Here is a 20,566-nt window from a genome sequence, read left to right as displayed (position 1 = left end):
GACTGGTTGAACCAACAAACAATTAAACCTAAAATTTGGTTCTAAAATAAGTCAATACATGATTAAAATACTGAGTTTATATTCAAAAAGTAAAGTGAACGACCGAGTTCATTGTTTGCCTCACCACCAAATAATGTCACACTTTAATAAGTTTTCTTCCAAGCACGGAGTAGGGTTCACCCACTCATCTAGGGTTATTATTATGATATTATTTTATCTCTTACACACTACAAAGTTGATAGTGTCATGCTCACTGTTCTCAATATCGATCCCAATGAATAGAAACTTATGGGCAAGAAATTCCCCAGTCACCGTGGGTGCTTTAATTTATGGAAAAAAGTGTTCTACGTTGACCACCGAGGCTAAATTAGCGCATCAGCTCTCTCTCTCTCTCATGATGTAACTTTTTTGCTCTCCTATGTAAGAAACTGATTAATGGCTCTTCATTGGTGCCCTTCCTCTAAGTTGCTTGTTCAGAAAATTCTCTTTTGTTTTTTTAGGACAAGAGATCACTTTTTTATTGTGTAACCCCTGCATTAACACGGGGCCAATGACAGTGCACACATGGGCATCAACACACATGAAATTTTTTATTTCAAGAGAAACTAACCGATAATTTCACAGACGATCAAGCAGCATTCTTTTTCCCTTCCAATTTATTTGCATTTTTGTTGCTCTCTCTCTCTCTTTTTATTTCTATTGTTTTGAGCATATTATAACGAAAAACCAGGTTTATATGGGTGTATAGTGCTTGAATTACAGTTGCCACACAAAGGGACTCGTTGAGTGCAAAGAGAGAGAGAGAGAGAGCCACATAAATAGACATGAACAAGATCCGAGTCAATTGACAATACCAGCATGAAACCACCATTTCTTTTCTCCATTATCAGGAAAGTCAAAAGAAGAACAACCTTAAGCCAAGATCAAGTATTGTTTTTTTATGGAATTTGCCTTTGGATCGAGTTTTCCTACACCGATGTTGCATGAGAATCTATTGATCGCACGACTTTAGATGGTGCGAATGGATATTGTAAGGGTATTTTGGGAAAATACTAATATTCTATTGTAGTTTGTGAGCCCTATGATGGTGTGGTGAATCTTCAAATTCGGTGAATAAAAAATCTCATTTGCATTTTATTTGTGTTGTGTAAGTAGGGGTGTCAACCCCGAAACCAAACTGATTCCTTATCAGACCAGCTTTACTTTGTGGTAATATAGAACCGGCTGAAGACTGGATTGCCTGGGCCAATCAAAACCCACACACAACATGAAAATCGAACCAAAATCGAGCAAAAACCGATACCAACTGAGAAAACTGAACCTAAGCATAACTATGTATATATGTACGTGGAAAAACAAACTTAAACCGGGCTGACCCAATATCAAAATGATAAGAGAAACCGCAACTCAAACCGAATCTTCCAATTGGTTTGGTTTTGGATTTATCCATTCTCACCTCAAAACCAATTCAGTCCCGATTAAAATCGTACCGAATTGACAGATTGACACCCCTATGTGCAAGGTTGTCAAGTTCAGCCCAAACCGGTTGGACTAATAAAAATTGACCGGTTCAATCTGAATTGAACCATACCTTTATCGTTTTGGTTTTGGGTTGGGGTTTTTATGGAACCAATAGAAATCAAAACTAAGCAAGACCAACTGAATGCATCGATCTAGCTGAAAATTGGACCGAACCAATAAAAAAGTGAGATAAAACCGATAGTAACCCGATAAGAAATTGAAAACCCAAAAAACCCATGATTTCCCAATTGTTTATCCTTCAGTTATGTATTATGCATGTAACCTCAAAAACCAAACTGGACCCGATAGTAGCCTGATTACTAGGGCTGCAACAGGTTTAGGTTGGGCCGGGCTTTTTACAACCCCAGTCCAACCTTGAGTCCCCTTAGTTGGGCCCAGGCCCTGGCTGACCCTGACTCAAATTCTGGAAAATCCAACCCTGACACCTCAGGATTGGACTGAGTTGACTCTGATTGGCCCTGATCATGGAGTGGGGGAAAGGAGAGATGCATGGCCTAGACTGAGTTGGGTTGGGTTAGGAAAAAAATTATCAATTTTACATAAAATAATACTATAATAAAATATATTATCACTTATTATCTTTATATATAGTATAATATATAACAAATTGTGAGTGGCATTTAAAGTTTATGATATATATTTTACCATATAACTTAAGACATGGTCATGTTGGGCCAGGCCGGGCTCAGCTCGAGGCCTCAACCCTTACCCGACCCGACCCGACCCTAACTCAAGGCCAGAAATTTTAAGTCCAGACTTGCTCTCAGGGCCAGGTATCTCAGCTTAGGCCCTATTCGGGCCAGCAGTGCCAAACTTGCACCCGTACCAATTACAAATAATAAAAACCGATAAGAAATCAGACCAAACTGAAACCGATTGTAACCACAACCTGTCTTAACGGTTTGGTTTTGGGTTGACCCAGTAACAAAACGAAACCGATTCAGCCTGACCGAAACCAAACCAAACCAAATGGAATCCACTTATTGACACCCCTAGCTGCTGTGGGTCCAAAGTTGAAAGTCCCACCTTTGAGAAGATCTCCTCCATTGGATTTGAACTAAGAAATTTATCATCTAAGGTTAATGGAGAAGTCTGCAAATCAATGTTAAAGAAGTCATCAAATCATGGGTTAGAGACAGCATTGTGTGTGTAATAGACAAAAAGAAAAGATAGGACCGGAATGTGTAAGCAGATCAACAGAGTGGGGCAGTGGGCAATCCTTTCCGTCCATTTCACATCCGCTTCGTCTTCCAACAAATTTTAAAAGAGAAAAAGACATATTTATTTTTCAAATCTAACTAATAAATAGAAAAAAGAAGAGAGAAAAAAAAAAAAAAAAAAAAAAAAAAAAAAAACATCATCACCCATATCCACCTCCTAATTTCTTACAGAGAAGGATTAGCGACCTTCCTCTATTTATATACTTTCTTACCTTCTCACAGATTCGAAACCCATCTCTGTACACCTTAACCTTTTCTCTTCTTGTATAAAAATTTCAATTTTTTTAATTGAATCAATCGAATTGGAAGAACAAAGTAATAGAAAAAAGGGGGCCTTTCCGGGGAGGATGAACACGCCCTCTGTTCTTCTTATGCCTCCTCTCAGATCTTAGATTGCCAGAGATTTTGCATCTGGTTTCTTCCAATCGGTGAGTTATTTTTTGTTTTTACCTTGTTTGTTTTGGTTCGGTTTAGTTCTACATCTCGATCTACGACGAATGGATCTTTTTGGATTCAGTTCTTAATTTTCATTTGGTGGGATTTTTTTGTTCTTTCAGGAATCCTGGATTACGGGTTGATTGGTCCATGAAGGACCCGATGTTCCTGGATTAAATTGGAGAATACCCATTTCATATCTGATATACTATCTAACCGTGTTCTGGGTCATTTCTCGGATAAGGTATGCTTCTTCTACCTTCATTGGTTTTTTTTTATCTACATTTCAATTCAGTGGCTTAGATATTTTTGGTTTACTGTTAATTGTATTCTGTGGTTAATTGTTTATTTTTATGTTGAATTATATGTTATGGATTGGATCTGATGGATGGCGTTTCATTTTTATGTTAACTGGGTTTTGTGATTATAGAAAGAAAATAAAATCTGCTTTCACTTTCTTTAATTTTGAATGGGGGGTATCGAGGACTTGTGCAGTTGTGTGTTTGAAATTGTAAATTTTGGCTGATGAGAGAATTTTATATTTGGTGTTGCAGAAAATGGAATCGGATCTTGGCAAGCTCTTCATCGGTGGAATTTCTTGGGACACAAATGAAGATCGTCTCAAGGAATATTTCAAAACTTATGGGGAAGTGGTGGAGGCTGTCATCATGAAGGATCGGACCACAGGTCGAGCTCGTGGATTTGGTTTTGTTGTTTTTGCAGACCCTGCTGTTGCAGAGAGAGTTGTAATGGAAAAACACACGATAGATGGTAGAACAGTAAGTAACTAGATTCTCCATCACTTTCCAATTAACATAATTGTCATGAAAAGAAAAAACACAATTTGAAACTTACGTTGATATTCAATACAGCCATGTTACATATCCATACCACCTTGACAAGTACCAAAAAGTTAATCTCTTTTCCAGCATTATGAGTCAAAATTTGTGTCATAGAATTTTGGTTTCTCAACCTGATTCTGATTTTAACCAATTCCTAATTGCGGCAAAAAGGACTCTCTCTCTCTCTCTCTCTCTCTCACACACACACACACACACACACACAGACACTCTTTTTTGGGGCAACATGCATCTTTCTGCATTTTTATATGCTGTCCTGCAATTAAATGAGTCAGTGAAGATCTTATTTTTTTTAGGAACTAGAAATGTACAAGTGTATTCATTGGTTCTGAACTCTCAGGTTGAGGCAAAGAAGGCTGTCCCTAGAGATGATCAACACATTCTGAATAGAAACAACAGTAGCATTCATGGATCACCGGGTCCTGCCCGCACGAAAAAGATATTTGTAGGAGGTTTAGCATCCACGGTTACAGAGAGTGACTTTAAAAAGTACTTTGATCAGTTTGGGACAATCACAGATGTGGTAGTGATGTATGACCACAACACCCAAAGGCCAAGAGGCTTTGGATTCATCACATATGATTCAGAGGAATCGGTGGAGAAGGTGTTGCTGAAAACTTTTCATGAACTGAATGGCAAAATGGTTGAAGTCAAGAGGGCCGTTCCCAAAGAGTTGTCCCCAGGGCCTAGTCGCAGTCCACTTGGTGGTTATAACTATGGATTGAGTAGGGTGAATAGCTTCCTTACTGGATACACTCAGGGATATAATCCAAGCTCAGTTGGTGGCTATGGAGTTAGGATGGATAGTAGATTTGGTCCAGTTGCTGGTAGTAGGAGTGGCTTTCCCTCATTTGGTCCTCCTGGTTATGGAATGGGTTTGAATTTTGAACCAGGGATGAGCCCCAGCTATGGGGGCAGCACAAACTTCAGTGCTAGTCTTGGCTATGGACGGGGATTGAATCCATATTACAGTGGGAACTCAAACAGATTTGGCAGTCCTATTGGGTATAATGGGGGCAATGGAGGAAGTGGTTCTGTTTTAAGCTCAGCAAGTAGAAATGTGTGGGGTAATGGAGGACTTAATTATGCCACAAACTCTGCAAGCTCTAGTTCTTACATGGGTTCTGGAAGTGGTAGCATTGGAGGAGGTTCGTTTGGCAATAGTGGAGCAAATTGGGGTTCATCTCCTTCTATTTTGGCTCAAGGTGGAGGGATTGGTTCTGGCTATTCTAGTGGGAATCTTGGTTATGGAAGTGGGGATAGCAGTTTCGGTTTGGGTGGGGGAGGATATGGAAGAAACAGTGGAACCAGTGTGGCCCCAACATCATCATATGCTGCATCAAACAGTGGTTATGATGGGGCATACGGAGACTTTTATAGTGGTGGTTCAGTTTATGGAGACCCCACTTGGCGGTCTGCATCTTCAGAGCTAGATGGGTCTGGTTCGTTTGGTTATGGGCTTGGCAATGCAACATCAGATGTTTCTGCTAAAAATTCTGCAGGCTATGTTGGTAGTTACAGTGTCACCAATAGACAATCAAATAGAGGTAAGGGATCTTCTTCTTCTTTGTCACTGTCTTGTTTGAAATTCAAAGAACTCTACTTTTAAACTATCTTTGTCTTAACACCCCCCCCCCCCCCACCCCCAAAAAAAAAAAAAAAATCTTTTGGTTTTATTTACATGAAGAATGCCAATCTAAATAAAGAACATATGTTAAGTCTACAGACTTGTATACATAATGAGTTGTGGGATTCTAGGTCCTTGACTGACATGTGATACACGAAGTTCTCAACCTGGACCATCCAGTAGATGGGCCACCTCTTGTAATTTATGTGACACAATCCTATAATCCAACAATTTCAAAGCCTTTGGAACATTTTCTTATTATACATATTGACTCATTGGTTGTTCAATAGTAGGCAATGAGGTTGGCATTTGGAACTGCAACCATGCTACCATTCCATATTGTCCATCAAAAGGGAAAAGAAAATAATAATAAAAAGTTGTTCCATAAGATTTCATTCTTGAACAAAAATCCAAATTTTTTTAAAAGATTTATTTCATTTATTCCATGACCGGAACAGGTGGGGGGGGATAGACGTTACACCCCGATTTTGAATCAGAAGAGAGCTTTCAAGAAATGGCAGATCTGTTCACTCTATCAATAACAGGGAACCAAGACTGTCTGCTTTTAATAGCGGGCAGTCTAACGGCTGCCCTCTCATCTTGGTCTTTGTTTTCTCTCGTATTGGATTGAAGTCAATTCAACAAGGACTTCTTTCCAAACCAAATGGAAATGGCTACATGGATCCTGTTTTTCCCTTCAATTCTATTTAAGACCACCTTTGCTGTCAACATAAAGCTAGGCTATTTAAATGGTTATGAATACTGGAGTTGTTTAGGGACATGAAAAAACCCAATTCAGCCTTTGACTAGAGCTAACTTCAAGCAAATTGTGCACCACCCTGTACAGTCGGGGCCTCAAAAGAACAATGCTAAGGAGACCACACCCATATCGATGTCTAATCTATCTCATCATGTCTTATGGTAGTGCCTCATCAATAATAAACCAATGTAAACTGCTCTTTCAGTCATAACTTAACTACTTCAGAATAGATAGGTAGGTGCTTTTGGCATCAACAACGAGCTCACTTGATTTTGATTCAAATACATGTATAAACCTTTGCTGTCTGTTGCCCAAACGGGTTCCAGTTGGTTGGGTCATGTAATCTTCTAGAGTGGCTGGTTTTCTTTCTGTCATCACAGCCTGTACTAAAAGATATTTTTCTACCAGAACTAGTCCATGCGTGTCTGATAAGAGTTCTTTAGTGTGGATCTGCATCTTGTCTTAATTCTTTCCACCTCAGTGTTGTTCAACTGGTTTTTAACATGTTGTTCTCCTGATCTTTTGGTGAAGGATTACCTTGTTTGATAGTGTTATAAAGATTGTGTCCACCCAATCAAAAATTTTCTTCTGTGGGTGAGGTTGACTTGTTCTGAACTTGTGGTATTGTGCCACCAGTTCAATGATAGGTTACTGACCAGGAAATAGGATTGGAAACAAAGAGTTCCAGTGGGGGTACTCTGTGATTGGTGGTGGTTGGAGGAGTTGGGATTTGAGTGTAAAATGTATACACGAGAATGGTTTTTTCAAGTGTGCACTTTGATAATGATCTGTTGGTCTGATCTTCAAATAGGTTCATAATTCTGATTAGTGACAGTCTTATCTCGTGGTACTTACACATTCTTGGTCATTGCTTGCTTCAGGAATCGCTGCCTAGGAGTATTATTTGGATGTCAGGAACTTATTTTAGGTGAAGGAAATCCGGTGAACCAGGTGAATGACTGTGAATTTCATACATCTCCGTCATTAATATATTTCAGTAAAAAGGAAATTGATTATCTAGAGCTAACTGGATTGCTGTTTTGAAGAAGTTGAATTCAGAAAGAAGCTGTTACAAGGGATTTTGTGTAAGGTTTGAGTAATTTGAGTTTTGAATTTAGGTTTTCCTTATTGGGGTTTGATTGAGATGTAAAATCAGTTGCGGGATGTATTCAGAAAGAGTGGTTCCAATTACTGTATCGTGCATCTCTGATGACGCAACGATACTTATACAATAGACTATTTTTTCTTTAATTTTTTTCTGCTGTAATGTCTCTGGCAAACTTGTTGGTTTTTGTCAGGTATGTTTCCTTTTCTTTTCATTTCTTTTCCTTTTCTGGGTTTTGTTTCTTCTCCGATTGTACCAGAGGATCTGGTTTATTACTAGTGTGCAACTTTTGAGGGATTCCCATATGGGACCCCAATAATAAGTTACCAAATATTCTGATTCAATTTCTATAGAAAAATCCTCTTTCATTTTGGCAAGACTAAAACTTTATTTGTGTATGAGATTGATATGGACTGTCACTTACCAATTGTACAGTCTCTTATGCTTTGAGGCTGGGAGATGGAAAAAAAATCCTCTGCAGTGCCTTAATCTTGCGGTGCCTTGCAGTTTGGGCCTGAGAGCCCGATATGTGGAAGATGCGACATCCAACAGTGCCGAGCTTGAGAAGAAAGAAAAACACTCTGGGTCAATCGAGCTAGCACCGCAAGATGAAGGAATTGCAGAGGATTTTAATCCTTGGGAGATATGAATACTGTGGCTCAATTTGGCTTTGGGAGTTAAAACTCAGAGATTGGTTTAGGGTTTCTTTTCCCACCCCCTTGTTTTCTCCTTTTGTATTATAGTTCAACACACTTTAATACTTTATCAACCAAGTCATCCTAGAAAATATGATAAGAAGACAGGCCCATTTTCTAAATCCTGCTGATGGACATGGAATATCATCAGACATGGAGGACATGTTAGGGGTGAGCTTCCTCCATGCAATCAATGTGACTTGGACATGAAGCTGTAATCTGACCCATAGGAAGTAGGATCTAGTCAAGACCATCTATAGTAATTGGATTGCTTGAAGGTTTTCATAGATGAGACAATGGATTGCTTGGATGTTTTCATGGGTGAGCTAATTTGAAAAGTGGGCACTGAACCCTCCCCCATCCTCCCCATCTCTCCCCCCCACCAATGGAAAAAGAAAAGAAGAGAAGAGGGAGCCTCATCTACTGATATTCCAGCTGTGACCAGTTGTTTACTAACACTGGGATAACAGTCATCTTGATGATGGATTTGCTTTTCCTTGAGTAAATAATTTTTTGCTACAGTTACCAGAGTGTTTTTTTTAAAAAAATCTAAAATCATGTGTCTTAAGGCACAAGGTGAAGACAGGAAAGTTGATCTCTAAGAGTCTGCACTCTAATGGTAGAGCACCATCCAACTACCCTAACAGTTGTGTTCATCCTTCCATAACTGAAGTGCTTTCAGATATCTGGGTTCAGTGGAGTTTCTTATTTAAGCAGTTAGTACAAAGGAACAGTATAGGTTGGTGGTGGGCTGGTGGGTCTTCTTTGGTTTCACTTTCACATCAGTTGTAACTTGTAAGAGCTTAAGAAGAATGGAGGGTCACATCCAATCGTGACATTATTTATCACACTTTTAAATGTTTTACGTGTGATACCAGACCCTACTAACTTTGCTTTTTCACTTATAGTTGTGGACTACTTATTAGTGAACGGCCTACCACGGTCTGAATATACTTGACCCAACTCCGGAATTGGTGGAAAATCTTGTCTACCTTTTGACTTGTGGTTGACTCCATATTTTTTAGTTGGACAAGATATCACTGTCTGGTCATGTGATGCCTACATCAGCGTAGACTGATGAAACCATGATGAAACCATTCGTAGGGGCATCATCATAGTTGTGATTTTTGACAATTTTTATTCTCTCTTGTTACAGCACGGTGTTGTAACGCATCGTGCGGTAACGTAGAGGCCATGTGTATCATGTGGGGTCCGTTGTACCACATGGTCTCTGTGTTACAGCACCATGCTGTAATAGGAGAGGATAATGATTTGATTTTTTATTTCATATTCACTTTGGGCCTCATGTTGGGTTAGGGATGGAAGTAGTAAAAAGAGATTCTCTCTTCACCATGGATTAAGAGAATCTTAGGTCGAAGTTTTATTGGCTTTAGTATTGGGTATGAATAAGGGTACGAGTATGTAACGTACATTGCTGTAGAACATTCTTTGCCAGATCCTCTAGTTTATAATTTGATTCCATCTTTCTTGAGTCTTTTTGTTCTTGATGATTGAAAAAGAGATCTGATCAATTGAATCCGATATTCCACCCGTAAGCTTTCTTTACATTAGTTCTATTTAATTTCTATATAGTTGATTCTGATGAAGTGAGCCAGGTCTGGAAGGAACAAGCAATAGCCTTAGACAACCAAGCAAGTCATTCTGCAAAGAAAAAAGTTTTGAGCTCTAGTTGATTTACGACCAAAGAAGCAACAATTGTACCTCTATTTGAGCGCTAGCTGATCTACGACCAAAGAAGCAATCGTAGTCATAGATCAGTCCTACTAGGAAAAATAACTACCTATGAGGTCTCTATTTAGTACTTTCCTTGGCTGCTTGAGTGTAGGGCTGTAAATGGATAACTGAAAATCCGAATTCGATCCGCATCCGTATCTGTTTCGAAGCATCCGAATTCGTTTAGAGATATCTGGAAAAAAATCCGAATACTCCGATAAAAATCCGAATCCAAATACTTAATTATAAAAAATTAAGTAAATAATGATCTTGAGGGTTTTTGAAGATTCAACAGGTTCTAGAATATGAGGAAAAGAGAATCATGATCTAAAACTATGGATTGAGAGTGAATTGTATCCACTAGGGGGAGGAAGGTTCGGGTTACACAAGGCAGAGGTGTAAACGGATGGTCGAAAATCCGAATTTGATCCGCATCCGAATCCATCCGAATCCGTTTAGAGGTATCTGAATTCGACCAAGAAATATCCGAATCCGATCACATCCGATCTGTATCCGAGCCGAATCCGATCCGTTTACAGGCCTACTTGAGCGTCCCCTGAAAAAGATGGTTCAGGCCTACTAGGACAAGTTTGGCCATGTGGGCCATAAAATTTAGGCCCATGGCCAGCCCAAGTCAGATTGTGCCTAAAACAAAAAGACATGATTGGTAGGAGAGCTGGGCCAAGGATGAGCATTTGAATTTGAATCCCATAACGTATAAGCAAAAAGGGTCCATCCAATATTTGAACACAAGACTTTCCACCTTCTACCAAAAATATAAAAAAAGACTTTCCACCTTTACATTAAGGCACACACAAGTACCAACTCATGGATTACTCAATTTTACGCAGCCTTTCTGACAACAAATATAATGAGTTAGAAATCTGATACAAAAAGGAGAGGACGGAGAGGCTGTCTGAGTCGAACGAGAACGCTGGGTTGCAGTAAATCTATCTCCTAAGATAAAATAGGTCTGCACTTGACTACTGTTTTTCAGAGACAGTAATCATCTTGAAGCTATGGCGACGATGCGCACGTACAAAGTACATAGTATACGCGTGCGTGTACCCATTTGGACGGACACCGTCTTTGCTCGCAAGTGCACCGAACAACCCTTTCTAAACATAACATGTGATAATAGCTCACAATCATATATAAGCCAAATGAAAACCTTTTCCATAACCGTTGTGGGACTAAAAATTCCACATCTATTATTTGAAAATTCCAACATAATGTTTTGGATGGACCACTTCAATACTTGGGTTGTGTTTGGTTGGGTTGTGTTTGGTATACAACTTTTGGAATAGATTTTGGGTCTAGAGCCCATTTATGAGGCAAGAAAATAAATATAATCGGATCTCAGATTAAGTTATAGACTCAGAATCTATTCCAAGAATGCATATCAAACACAACCTTAGAGTCTTATTCTTATTCCCAACTAATTTGGGTTGTCTATTTAATTCTTGTTTCACCGTTTTACAATCTCGTATTGTAAAAGAAAGAAGCGTTTTCTCACTCACTGCCCATAAACTAGAAGGCTCTTATGACGGATCCTGGGGAACCTACTACTGGACAATTGTATATAACATGTTGATTATTAAAAGTTGAATTTATGCACGACTTATCTTTTCACTTGTATTTTCAACTGTTGAAGTAAAATTATGTAATTGTATTTTTATATATATCTCATGGGCAAATTGGGTTAGACAATCGGGCTGAAACTCACCTGGCTTATAGATGATGGAATGGACAATTGGTCCAGAAAATTTAAGCACCAACTGAATTGCTAGGAAGTTGGACTTTCATGAGAGATTTTCCATGATGGCCCCATCTAGAGGAGTTTCTCATCTTATGATTATTTTAAAAAGTTTAGTAAAACTCATCCAACGGTCAATTTGATAGGGGCATTTATTGAAACAAAAGGACACATGACGTAATGACCATGGTTAGTTAGTACATGTATTATATGTGTATAATATTCCGTGTACCTTCCACGTATGGTTCAAAAACATGGTTTTAGTGTATAGTATCGAATCGAAGATCGATCACCTACAAAATCAATACGATACTGATATGGTATCGGCATGGATCGATTGTATAAGACAAATTTGCCCCTAATTTCCTTTTTAAAAAAACAGGATTTGACTGTTTTACCCATGACAGTATCACCAAAATGATATCGGTATGGTATCGAGATCGACAACTAGCAAAATCGTTACGTATCGCCCAATACGGGTGATACGACACCGATACCTCAAACCATGTACATTTTTTTGATTTTTCCATGGATACGGCAACAATGTGTATTTTATGATAACACGTATTAAATACGTATAATACATATTATATGTACAGTACCACACTCCATTTTTCTCTGTTAATCCAATCGTGACTATTGACTGCTTCCCTTAAACTGTGGTCACTTTGTCTCCTACACTCGTTTACCTTTGATCGTGCTTCATAGGATTCCTTATTCCTTTGCCAGTGGGAAAACAAGAAAGGAGAGGAAGGAATTTCTTCCTTACAGGCTTACAGCCCAAAAGTTCAAAAAAGTAGAACCTCTCTTATCTTTTAGACTTTTATGGCAATGGAAGGATTCAAGTGGCAAACAGCTATATAAGAAAATAGCCCCAAAAATTGTTAGCAATTGTTAAGCTGTTCAAGTGTTCTTGCCCATTTTTGAAACAGAGAACCCAGAGGGATAACTTACAAGTCTGGAAAATGAAGATTCCATAAATTAGAATTAGTGAGAACACACTCTCTCTCTCTCTCTCTCTATATATATATATATATATATATATTATTTCTGCCACTTTCACAGTTCCTGCAAACAAACTCTTGCCCTCCCAGTTTGCTAAGAGAACCCCAAGAGTTTAATGGCATCCAACCAAAACCTCAGAGATCTCCAATGGGCTCTTCAAACAATCAAGTCAGAAAGCAAAAACCTGCACAGCATTTCCTTCTATCTTTCCCAGCCTGTTTCAAACTGTTACCAAGAATCAGACAATTCCATGAACATAAACATCTCAAGAAACAAAGACAGCCTCTCATACTTCTCACAGCTTCTGACAGTAATAGGGGAAGCAAAGAATACCCAAGCATCTCTCAGGAACTTGGAATTCCATGGAGTTGAATGGGAGCTAATACAACTGCAAAGTCTCCATGCTTTGCTTGAGAAGAACTTGAACATCAAGCAAATGGTGTTCAGGAGGAACAGATTCAGTAGGGAGGGTCTAATGGAGCTAGCTGAAATGGTGAAGAACAATAGAGGAATCAAAGAAGTCATCTTATCTGAGTCTGCTATTGGATCCATTGGGGCTGGGTTCATTGCTTCTGCTTTGAAGATGAACGAGACCTTAGAAGAGTTGCAGATATGGGAGGACTCAATTGGGTCGAAAGGGGCTGAGGAGCTCTCAAAAATGATCGAAGTTAACTCGACCCTGAAGCTCTTGATAATCCTTGATTCACACTTGATCACAGCGACCCCATTGATCTCTGCTGTATTAGCAAGGAACCGGGCAATGGAAGTTCATGTCTGGAGTGGAGAAAGTGGAGAAAAAACCACCAAAGTAGTAGAATTTGTACCCGAGAATAGCGCGCTTCGCATTTACAGGCTTGACCCATCAGGCTCTTGCAGGGTTGCTTGTGCTCTTGGATGGAACACAACAGTCAGGTCCCTAGATATGACTGGAATTCGGTTGAAATCGAGGTGGGCTAAGGAGTTCCGATGGGTTTTAGAACAGAACCAAAGTCTCAAAGAGGTGAACTTATCAAACACTTGCCTCAAGGACAAGGGAGTTGTCTATGTTGCAGCAGGGCTTTTCAAGAACCAAAGCTTGGAAAGCTTATACCTTGATGGTAATTGGTTTAGTGGAGTGGGAGTTGAACATTTGCTTTGCCCATTGAGCAGGTTCTCAGCTCTGCAATACCAAGCAAACACAACACTGAAGTCGGTAACTTTTGGAGGAGGGAGAACCAGGATTGGAAGAGATGGGCTCTCTGCAATCTTGCAAATGCTCACAACCAACCAAAGCTTGGTTCGTTTCGGAATTTATGATGATGAGAGCTTGAGACCAGAAGATTTTATCAGAATCTTTAAAAGCTTGGAGACGAATGCCACCCTGAGATTCTTGTCATTACAGGGTTGCAAAGGGGTTCAAGGGGAGTTGATGTTGCAGACAATAATGGAGATATTACAGGTTAATCCTTGGATAGAAGATATCAATCTCAACAGGACACCTCTGCAGAATTCTGGGAAAGCTGACATGATTTATCAGAAACTAGGCCAGAATGGGAAGTTGGAACAAGATATTGATTTACTCAAGGACATGCAATTGATGGCACCTAAGAGTTGCAGAGTGTTCTTCTGTGGGCAAGAATTTGCAGGTAAGTTCTGATTAGTAAACCTGAATTCAGCATACTTCAATTTCAAGTATAATTATTTGCCAAATTTTGTTTCTGTTCCATGTTCGAGTTGGTTAGAAATGGTTTATTGAAAACTTTCTCTCCTTCATGATTTTGAAAGTTCAATAGGAAAAACACAAACTCATTTAAGTCTGATTTGCAGGCAAAACTACACTTTGTAATTCAGTATCACAGAACTTCTCTTCTTCAAAGCTTCCTTACTTGGACCAGGTTAGAACTCTGGTGAACCCAGTTGAACAAGCTGTGAGAACGGGTGGAATCAAAATTAAGACTTTCAAAGATGAGGACACCAAGATTTCAATATGGAATCTGGCGGGTCAGCATGAATACTATGCCCTTCATGATCTCATGTTTCCTGGGCATGGAAGTGCTTCATTCTTTCTGATCATATCCAGTTTGTTCAAGAAGCCCAACAACAGAGAACCGAAGAACTCTGGAGAGATAGAAGAAGACCTCTTGTATTGGCTGAGGTTCATAGTCTCAAACTCAAGAAAAGCTGGGCCACAATCAATGCTACCAAACGTGACTGTAGTCCTCACTCACTTAGACAAAATCACTCAACCTTCAGAGAATTTGCAGGTTACTGTACGCTCAATTCAGAGATTGAGAGAGAGATTCCAAGGTTTTGTCGAGTTCTATCCAACTGTATTTACAGTTGATGGAAGATCAACTGGTTCAGTGAGTAAACTTGCTCATCACGTTCGAAAGACAAGCAAGACCATACTCCAAAGAGTTCCCCAGGTTTATGAGCTCTGCAATGATCTAATGCAAATTCTTTCAGATTGGAGGTCAGAGAATTACAACAGGCCAGCATTGAAGTGGAAGGAATTTTGTGATCTGTGTCAGGTTAAGGTTTCAGCATTGAGAATCCGATCAAGGCGTGATAGTGTGGAGAAGGTGGAGATGAGGAGGCAGACGGTCGCAAAATCTCTTCATCATATTGGTGAGGTGATCTATTTTGAAGATCTAGGATTTTTAATCTTAGATTATGAGTGGTTCTGTGGGGAGGCTCTTGGCCAACTGATAAAATTAGATGTAAGAAGGCAAGGCTCAACTGAGAATAATGGATTTGTGAGCAGAAGAGAGCTGGAGAAGATTCTTAAAGCAAGTTTACAGAGTTACATCCCAGGAATGGGTTCAAAAGTTTTTGAGAATTTGGAGGCAAGTGATCTTGTCAAAATGATGCAGAAACTTGAATTGTGTTATGAACAAGATCCTGGGGATTCAAATTCTCTGCTTCTGATTCCTTCTATTCTTGAAGAGGGTAGGGGAAGGTCACAACGATGGCAAATAAGCACACCCAGCTGCATTTATGTGGGGAGGCATCTTGAGTGTGTTGATTCAAGCCACATGTTTCTCACTCCTGGCTTCTTTCCTCGTTTGCAGGTAATAGCCTTCTTTCCTCCCCCTCCCCCCCCCCCCCCTTCCCCCTTGCCTTCTCAAATGTACTCTGATTTTTCATCTCTTTTTTTTTTCAATTGTGTTCTATGAATTTAACCAAGAGAAGTGAGTTTTGCACAAAGTAGAGGGAACATCATAACATATGAAAAGTACAGTAAGGAAAATCAATAGTTGAATATTAGGAAACCATGATAAGTGATCAGATCCATGGATATAGTTCATGGAATCAGTGACAGTATCGGTCGGGTGCCTCCAATACCGATACTGATTCCAGATCGAAACAGCATTTTTCTTCCAAAAAAAAAAACCACACCCTTACCATATTGGCTGGTCTGTATTGGCCGTGATCAATACCAATACAAATCGGCGATACTGTCAATCAGATCACGATTCTTAAAACCGCGAACAGATCACATTGACATAGTTTTTTTTCATTTCAAGGCAAGAATTCATCAATCACCTATCCAACATTAAAGAACTGTTCATACACAGCATTGAATAGCAACAAAAATTAGGAGAGCCAATCTTTGCAAATTTTGTCATAATCCAATTGTTCTCAAATGGGCTATTCAAGGGGTTGAAATATCATAATGTGACAAAAGAATCAATTTCAATTACGAAATTTGTTGGGCCACAAAAGAACAAAATTGTTAGGTTGCTGCTATATGGGATGACAGGTTTCTGTCTTCTTTTTTCTTTCAGCACTTTTTAAATTATATTACATTTACAAGTTGTTTCAAACTTCAAATTGGGTACATTTGTTCACCAAAAGTTCAAATTTAAGGCTAATTTATGTTACCCTGGGACTCTCCTTGGAGGAACCTGGTGCCTGTAAAAACAAAATTAAATGGAGGAAACAATATACTTAACACCTGCAGGCAGCTTTAAACCCATCTCATTTGCTTGCCAGATAAACTTATTCTTTCTTATCCCCCAAACCTCATCTGCTTTGTGAAGGTGCATCTCCACAACAAGATTGTTGGGTCAATGAATCAGCATGGAGCAACTTACAGTCTGGAGAAGTATCTCATCTCAATAACCATCAATGGCATATATGTTAGAGTGGAGCTTGGAGGGCAGTTGGGATACTTCATTGATGTCCTAGCATGCTCCACAAAGAATCCAACAGAAACTCTCAAACTATTCAGGGAGCTCATAATCCCAACAATCCAGAGTCTCTGCCAAGGTGTGACCTTGACTGAGAATATTCTCCGGCCGGAATGTGTGAAATGTCTGACCCCTCCCAGATACAGGAAAACACAGTTCATGCCTCTCCAACGGTTAAAACAGGCACTGCTCTCAGTTCCCGCAGATAGCATGTATGATTATCAGCATACTTGGAGTTCAGTATCAGATGGAGGAAAACCAATTTTAGGAGCTGGGTTCGACTATGCCAGGGATCTCCTATCAGATGATGACTTCCGAGAAGTACTGCATCGACGATATCATGACCTCTACCATCTTGCTGTGGAACTGGCAGTCACACCAGAAAACAACCCTGATGATCCAAACCCTAATTCAGCAGCAGCAGGTGATGAACCAGATGGAACAGTGGAACCAACATTTGCCGGAATTGCCAAGGGTGTTGAAGCAGTTCTTCAGAGGCTGAAGATAATTGAACAGGAAATCAGAGACTTAAAACAGGAGATACAAGGGCTGCGATATTATGAGCACAGATTATTGACTGAGCTTCATCGCAAAGTGAATTACCTTGTGAATTACAATGTTCAACTTGAAGAAAGAAAACTACCACACATGTTCTACTTTGTAAAAGCAGAGAACTACTCCAGAAGACTTGTTACCAGCATATTTTCTGGCATGTCGGCACTGCGTCTTCAAATGCTATGTGAATACAGGCGAGAAATGCACGTGGTCGAAGATCAGATAGGGTGCGATCTGATGCAAGTTGACAACAGTGCTGTAAAGTGCTTAGTTCCGCATATGAAGAAATTCATGACACTGTTAACTTTTGCGCTAAAGATAGGAGTCCATTTAGCAGCAGGGATGGGAGAGATGATACCCGACTTGAGCAGGGAAGTTGCTCACCTTGTTGACTCTTCACTTCTTCATGGGGCATCTGGGGCGGGGGCAGCTGGGGCGATGGCAGCTGGAGCAATGGGGGCTGCAGCTATTGGACGGATGCAGGGAGCAAGACAGAGAGGTGGAGAAAACTCGAGGGACTTTCAACAAAATTTAAGAATGGCTCAGCAATGGCTTGTGGATTTCTTAAAGGATCAAGGATGCATAACAGGAAGACAGATTGCTGAGAAGTTTGGCCTCTGGAGAGTGAGATACATAGATGATGGGCAGATTGCATGGATTTGTAGGAGGCATATGCAAATAAGAGCGAATGAAGTAATTGAAGTGCCTATTTGAAACGAAGGGAAGGGCAAGGCAGAATGTCCAATAAAAGAAACTTCAATTCTGCCCCCTCATGTCTCAGGCTTTTCAAGTTTCTGTTAGATATGTATTTCAATAACCAGGATTCCAAGTCAGTTCAAACAAAAATTAGCCAAACAAAAGAAAGATCTGAAGGGAATTGGATAAACTTGTATTGACTCCATTGTATCCTCAGCTTTAAATATGTAAGAATAGAGTAAAGCTAATTATCGCTAAATGCATTGCCTGGCCAAGTCTGATTTTCTATTGCATTTTTCATGTGAGCTGTCATAGCTTAGATGGACCTCAAGACATTATTAATTACTTGAACTGGAATTTCATGATACATGCTGTAGGGTTTTGATATGCATAATTTGGTGACGTTTCTGAATTCGAACAAATAACAATCCAGATAATGAAAAAGTAACCAAATCACTAGAAAAAAGCAGGAAAGATGATGATAGACTAATCAAATACATGGCGATAGGAACTGTGGTAAGAACAAATGTAATAACACATACAAAGTGTTCTTTCCCAGTCACCTCTGGAGTATTCCAGCACACAAAAGTAAAGTAAAGTTCCACTACAAACTGAAGTACAAAGCTCCCTTACTCGCTACTACTATTAGTGTTTGATTCTAAAATCTAAGTCACCTGTGTATCCATCAAACTGACCCAAGTCAGAGTTCAGAAGAAAGCCCTACTTCCATAAAACACTCTGGAGCCAGTGCCCTTCGAAGCTGGTGATTTCAGATCAGAGTTTGACTTGGGAGTTGCAGTTCCCAATTTGTTAGGCTCGTTGTCAATGTCCAGTGGGAGTTTCATCTTTGCCAAAGACTCTGTAAATTGCTGCATGCTTTTCATGTACATGTCCACAATATCCTGCTGCACCATCGTTGGCTCTGGTTCAATGTTTACACTGACGAGCGGTTTCGAAAATTTGCTGCTTGGCACTCCACTAGAGGCTTCACTATCAGCCTCTCCAACGTTGGCTCCTTTCTCTTTCACTGGAGATTGGCGCTCCTCAACTGAAGAATTTCTATCTCCTGGAGTATCAGGGACGGATTGAAAACTTCTAGGAATTGAAGCAGGGGGAGACCCATTAGTCGAAACACTGCTCGGCGGAGTATCACTCTTCTGAACTTCAAGGGAATCCAAGCTACCCGTTGAGAAGCTTTCAACCACATGAGCACCATCACCAACGTTGGAACTAAGGTGATTATCGGTCTCTGAAGTGGCCAAGCTCTCGGAGCTCTGGGAGTCCAAGGGGCTACATGGGATACCATAATACTCAGAAACCATCAGTTGGTTTTCATTGACGATGTTAGGATCTGGGAACTCGATCTTATCGAATTCAGAGGAGATTGAATCCGGTATTTCAGAATCAGGCGCAGCGGCAGCTTTCGCATTCGCAGACGCCACCGGAGAGGGAATCTCCAAGACATCTGGTGATGCTCCACTGTAGGAGAGCGCCAATTGGACAAACCCAGCTGGAGAATGGAAGAGATCTGTGGAAGAGAGGGAGAAATCTTGTGCCAGCTTCCCATTCCCCACGAGGACATCAGACAGAGGCACCAATGCGAAGCCCAGCAACTGATCTTCAAGATAGTTCTTCACCCTGCTTAACATCCAGACCTCACATTTGAGAGATGACTCTAGAGTCCGAACTTTGAGCTGTAGATGATCATCGAAAACTGGGTTCCTCCCTCCGCCGTTGATGATCTTGGTGGACACAGTAGTTTCAGGGTCACTCGTCAAGCAAAGCTTGGCGTAGACATCTTGCTTGTGGTATATGCAGATGTTATGGATATCCCTAGCTTGATGTACGTAAACTTCAAGAACACCGATGAAGCCTTCAGAATCTGCTACTATGGCTTCCTTTTCATGGACGCCATTCCCCCCTGATAAGCTGCCGGAATTCTGGAGGGTAAGACCCCGTCTCTGGCTAAAGGGCTCGCCAACAACAGGGGAGTTCTCGTACAGAGACACGAACGACTTTGAGGATGCCATGGTCACTAAACACGGAAGCACACAAACACACACAGATAGCTGGTGTAGAAGGAAGGAGCAAACAAAACCCTAATTGATAAATACCAAATCCAACAGCAAAACTGCAGAAACCTACACTAGAATCAAAGACTCTTCTACTCAGAAAATCTTTAGCTGTGGACCAAACAAAATACAAGTTCTCAAGACGAAACCAAGAACGCTTAACAATAAGAGTTTAAAGAGTTTCAGATGAATTGGTTCAGAACCCAGATCCCGAGCTTAAAAGTAAAACCAAAACCCTAAAACAGTAATAGCAGACACAAACAGAATCCGATAAAGCCTAAGATTTTTCTTTTGATTGAAACATTAGCAGAATCCAAGGGAGTATAACAAGG

At 40.1% G+C, this 20,566-nt stretch overlaps 3 protein-coding genes across 5 annotated transcripts; 2 read left to right on the top strand and 1 right to left on the bottom strand.

The window, feature by feature from the left end:
* The first annotated feature begins 2,888 nt into the window (after positions 1–2,888).
* LOC122642474 (heterogeneous nuclear ribonucleoprotein 1-like) lies at positions 2,889–7,893 on the top strand. 2 transcript variants are annotated; one of them, XM_043835974.1, is made up of 5 exons: positions 2,889–3,190; positions 3,320–3,441; positions 3,730–3,976; positions 4,398–5,604; positions 7,326–7,893. In XM_043835974.1, exons 3-5 carry the CDS (start codon positions 3,755–3,757, stop codon positions 7,337–7,339), a joined length of 1,443 nt encoding a protein of 480 aa, XP_043691909.1. In that variant the 5' UTR covers positions 2,889–3,190; positions 3,320–3,441; positions 3,730–3,754; the 3' UTR covers positions 7,340–7,893. The 2 variants fall into 2 exon arrangements, with proteins under 2 accessions (XP_043691909.1, XP_043691908.1); XM_043835973.1 differs by having other exon boundaries at positions 2,890–3,190; positions 3,752–3,976.
* A 4,888-nt stretch (positions 7,894–12,781) lies between these two features.
* On the top strand, positions 12,782–18,418 carry LOC122642471 (protein TORNADO 1). 2 transcript variants are annotated; one of them, XM_043835972.1, is made up of 4 exons: positions 12,782–14,364; positions 14,546–15,789; positions 16,762–18,207; positions 18,257–18,418. In XM_043835972.1, the coding sequence occupies exons 1-3, from the start codon at positions 12,855–12,857 to the stop codon at positions 18,178–18,180; spliced, it is 4,173 nt and encodes a 1,390-aa protein (XP_043691907.1). In that variant the 5' UTR covers positions 12,782–12,854; the 3' UTR covers positions 18,181–18,207; positions 18,257–18,418. The 2 variants fall into 2 exon arrangements, with proteins under 2 accessions (XP_043691907.1, XP_043691906.1); XM_043835971.1 differs by having other exon boundaries at positions 16,762–18,418.
* Positions 18,419–18,596: 178 nt separating this feature from the next.
* Positions 18,597–20,327, bottom strand: LOC122642475. Its single transcript, XM_043835975.1, has 2 exons — positions 20,252–20,327; positions 18,597–20,220 (listed from the first exon to the last, which is right to left on the bottom strand). Exon 2 carries the CDS (start codon positions 20,190–20,192, stop codon positions 18,870–18,872), a length of 1,323 nt encoding a protein of 440 aa, XP_043691910.1. The 5' UTR covers positions 20,193–20,220; positions 20,252–20,327; the 3' UTR covers positions 18,597–18,869.
* Positions 20,328–20,566: the final 239 nt, after the last annotated feature.

Source organism: Telopea speciosissima, chromosome 10 (genome assembly GCF_018873765.1).
Source record: "Telopea speciosissima isolate NSW1024214 ecotype Mountain lineage chromosome 10, Tspe_v1, whole genome shotgun sequence".
Lineage (NCBI taxonomy): Eukaryota > Viridiplantae > Streptophyta > Magnoliopsida > Proteales > Proteaceae > Telopea > Telopea speciosissima.
The sequence above is the reverse complement of the archived record's forward strand: the minus strand, read 5'-3'. Positions and strand labels throughout refer to the sequence as shown.

Excerpts from the sequence above, each read along its gene's own strand:
- LOC122642475 (XM_043835975.1), bottom strand. The coding sequence starts at position 20,192 with ATGGCATCCTCAAAGTCGTTCGTGTCTCTGTACGAGAACTCCCCTGTT.
- LOC122642471 (XM_043835972.1), top strand. The coding sequence starts at position 12,855 with ATGGCATCCAACCAAAACCTCAGAGATCTCCAATGGGCTCTTCAAACA. Across the intron at positions 14,365-14,545 it reads CTGTGGGCAAGAATTTGCAG|GCAAAACTACACTTTGTAAT; the intron begins GTAAGTTCTGAT and ends TCTGATTTGCAG. Across the intron at positions 15,790-16,761 it reads GCTTCTTTCCTCGTTTGCAG|GTGCATCTCCACAACAAGAT; the intron begins GTAATAGCCTTC and ends TGCTTTGTGAAG.
- LOC122642474 (XM_043835974.1), top strand. The coding sequence starts at position 3,755 with ATGGAATCGGATCTTGGCAAGCTCTTCATCGGTGGAATTTCTTGGGAC. Across the intron at positions 3,977-4,397 it reads ACACGATAGATGGTAGAACA|GTTGAGGCAAAGAAGGCTGT; the intron begins GTAAGTAACTAG and ends CTGAACTCTCAG.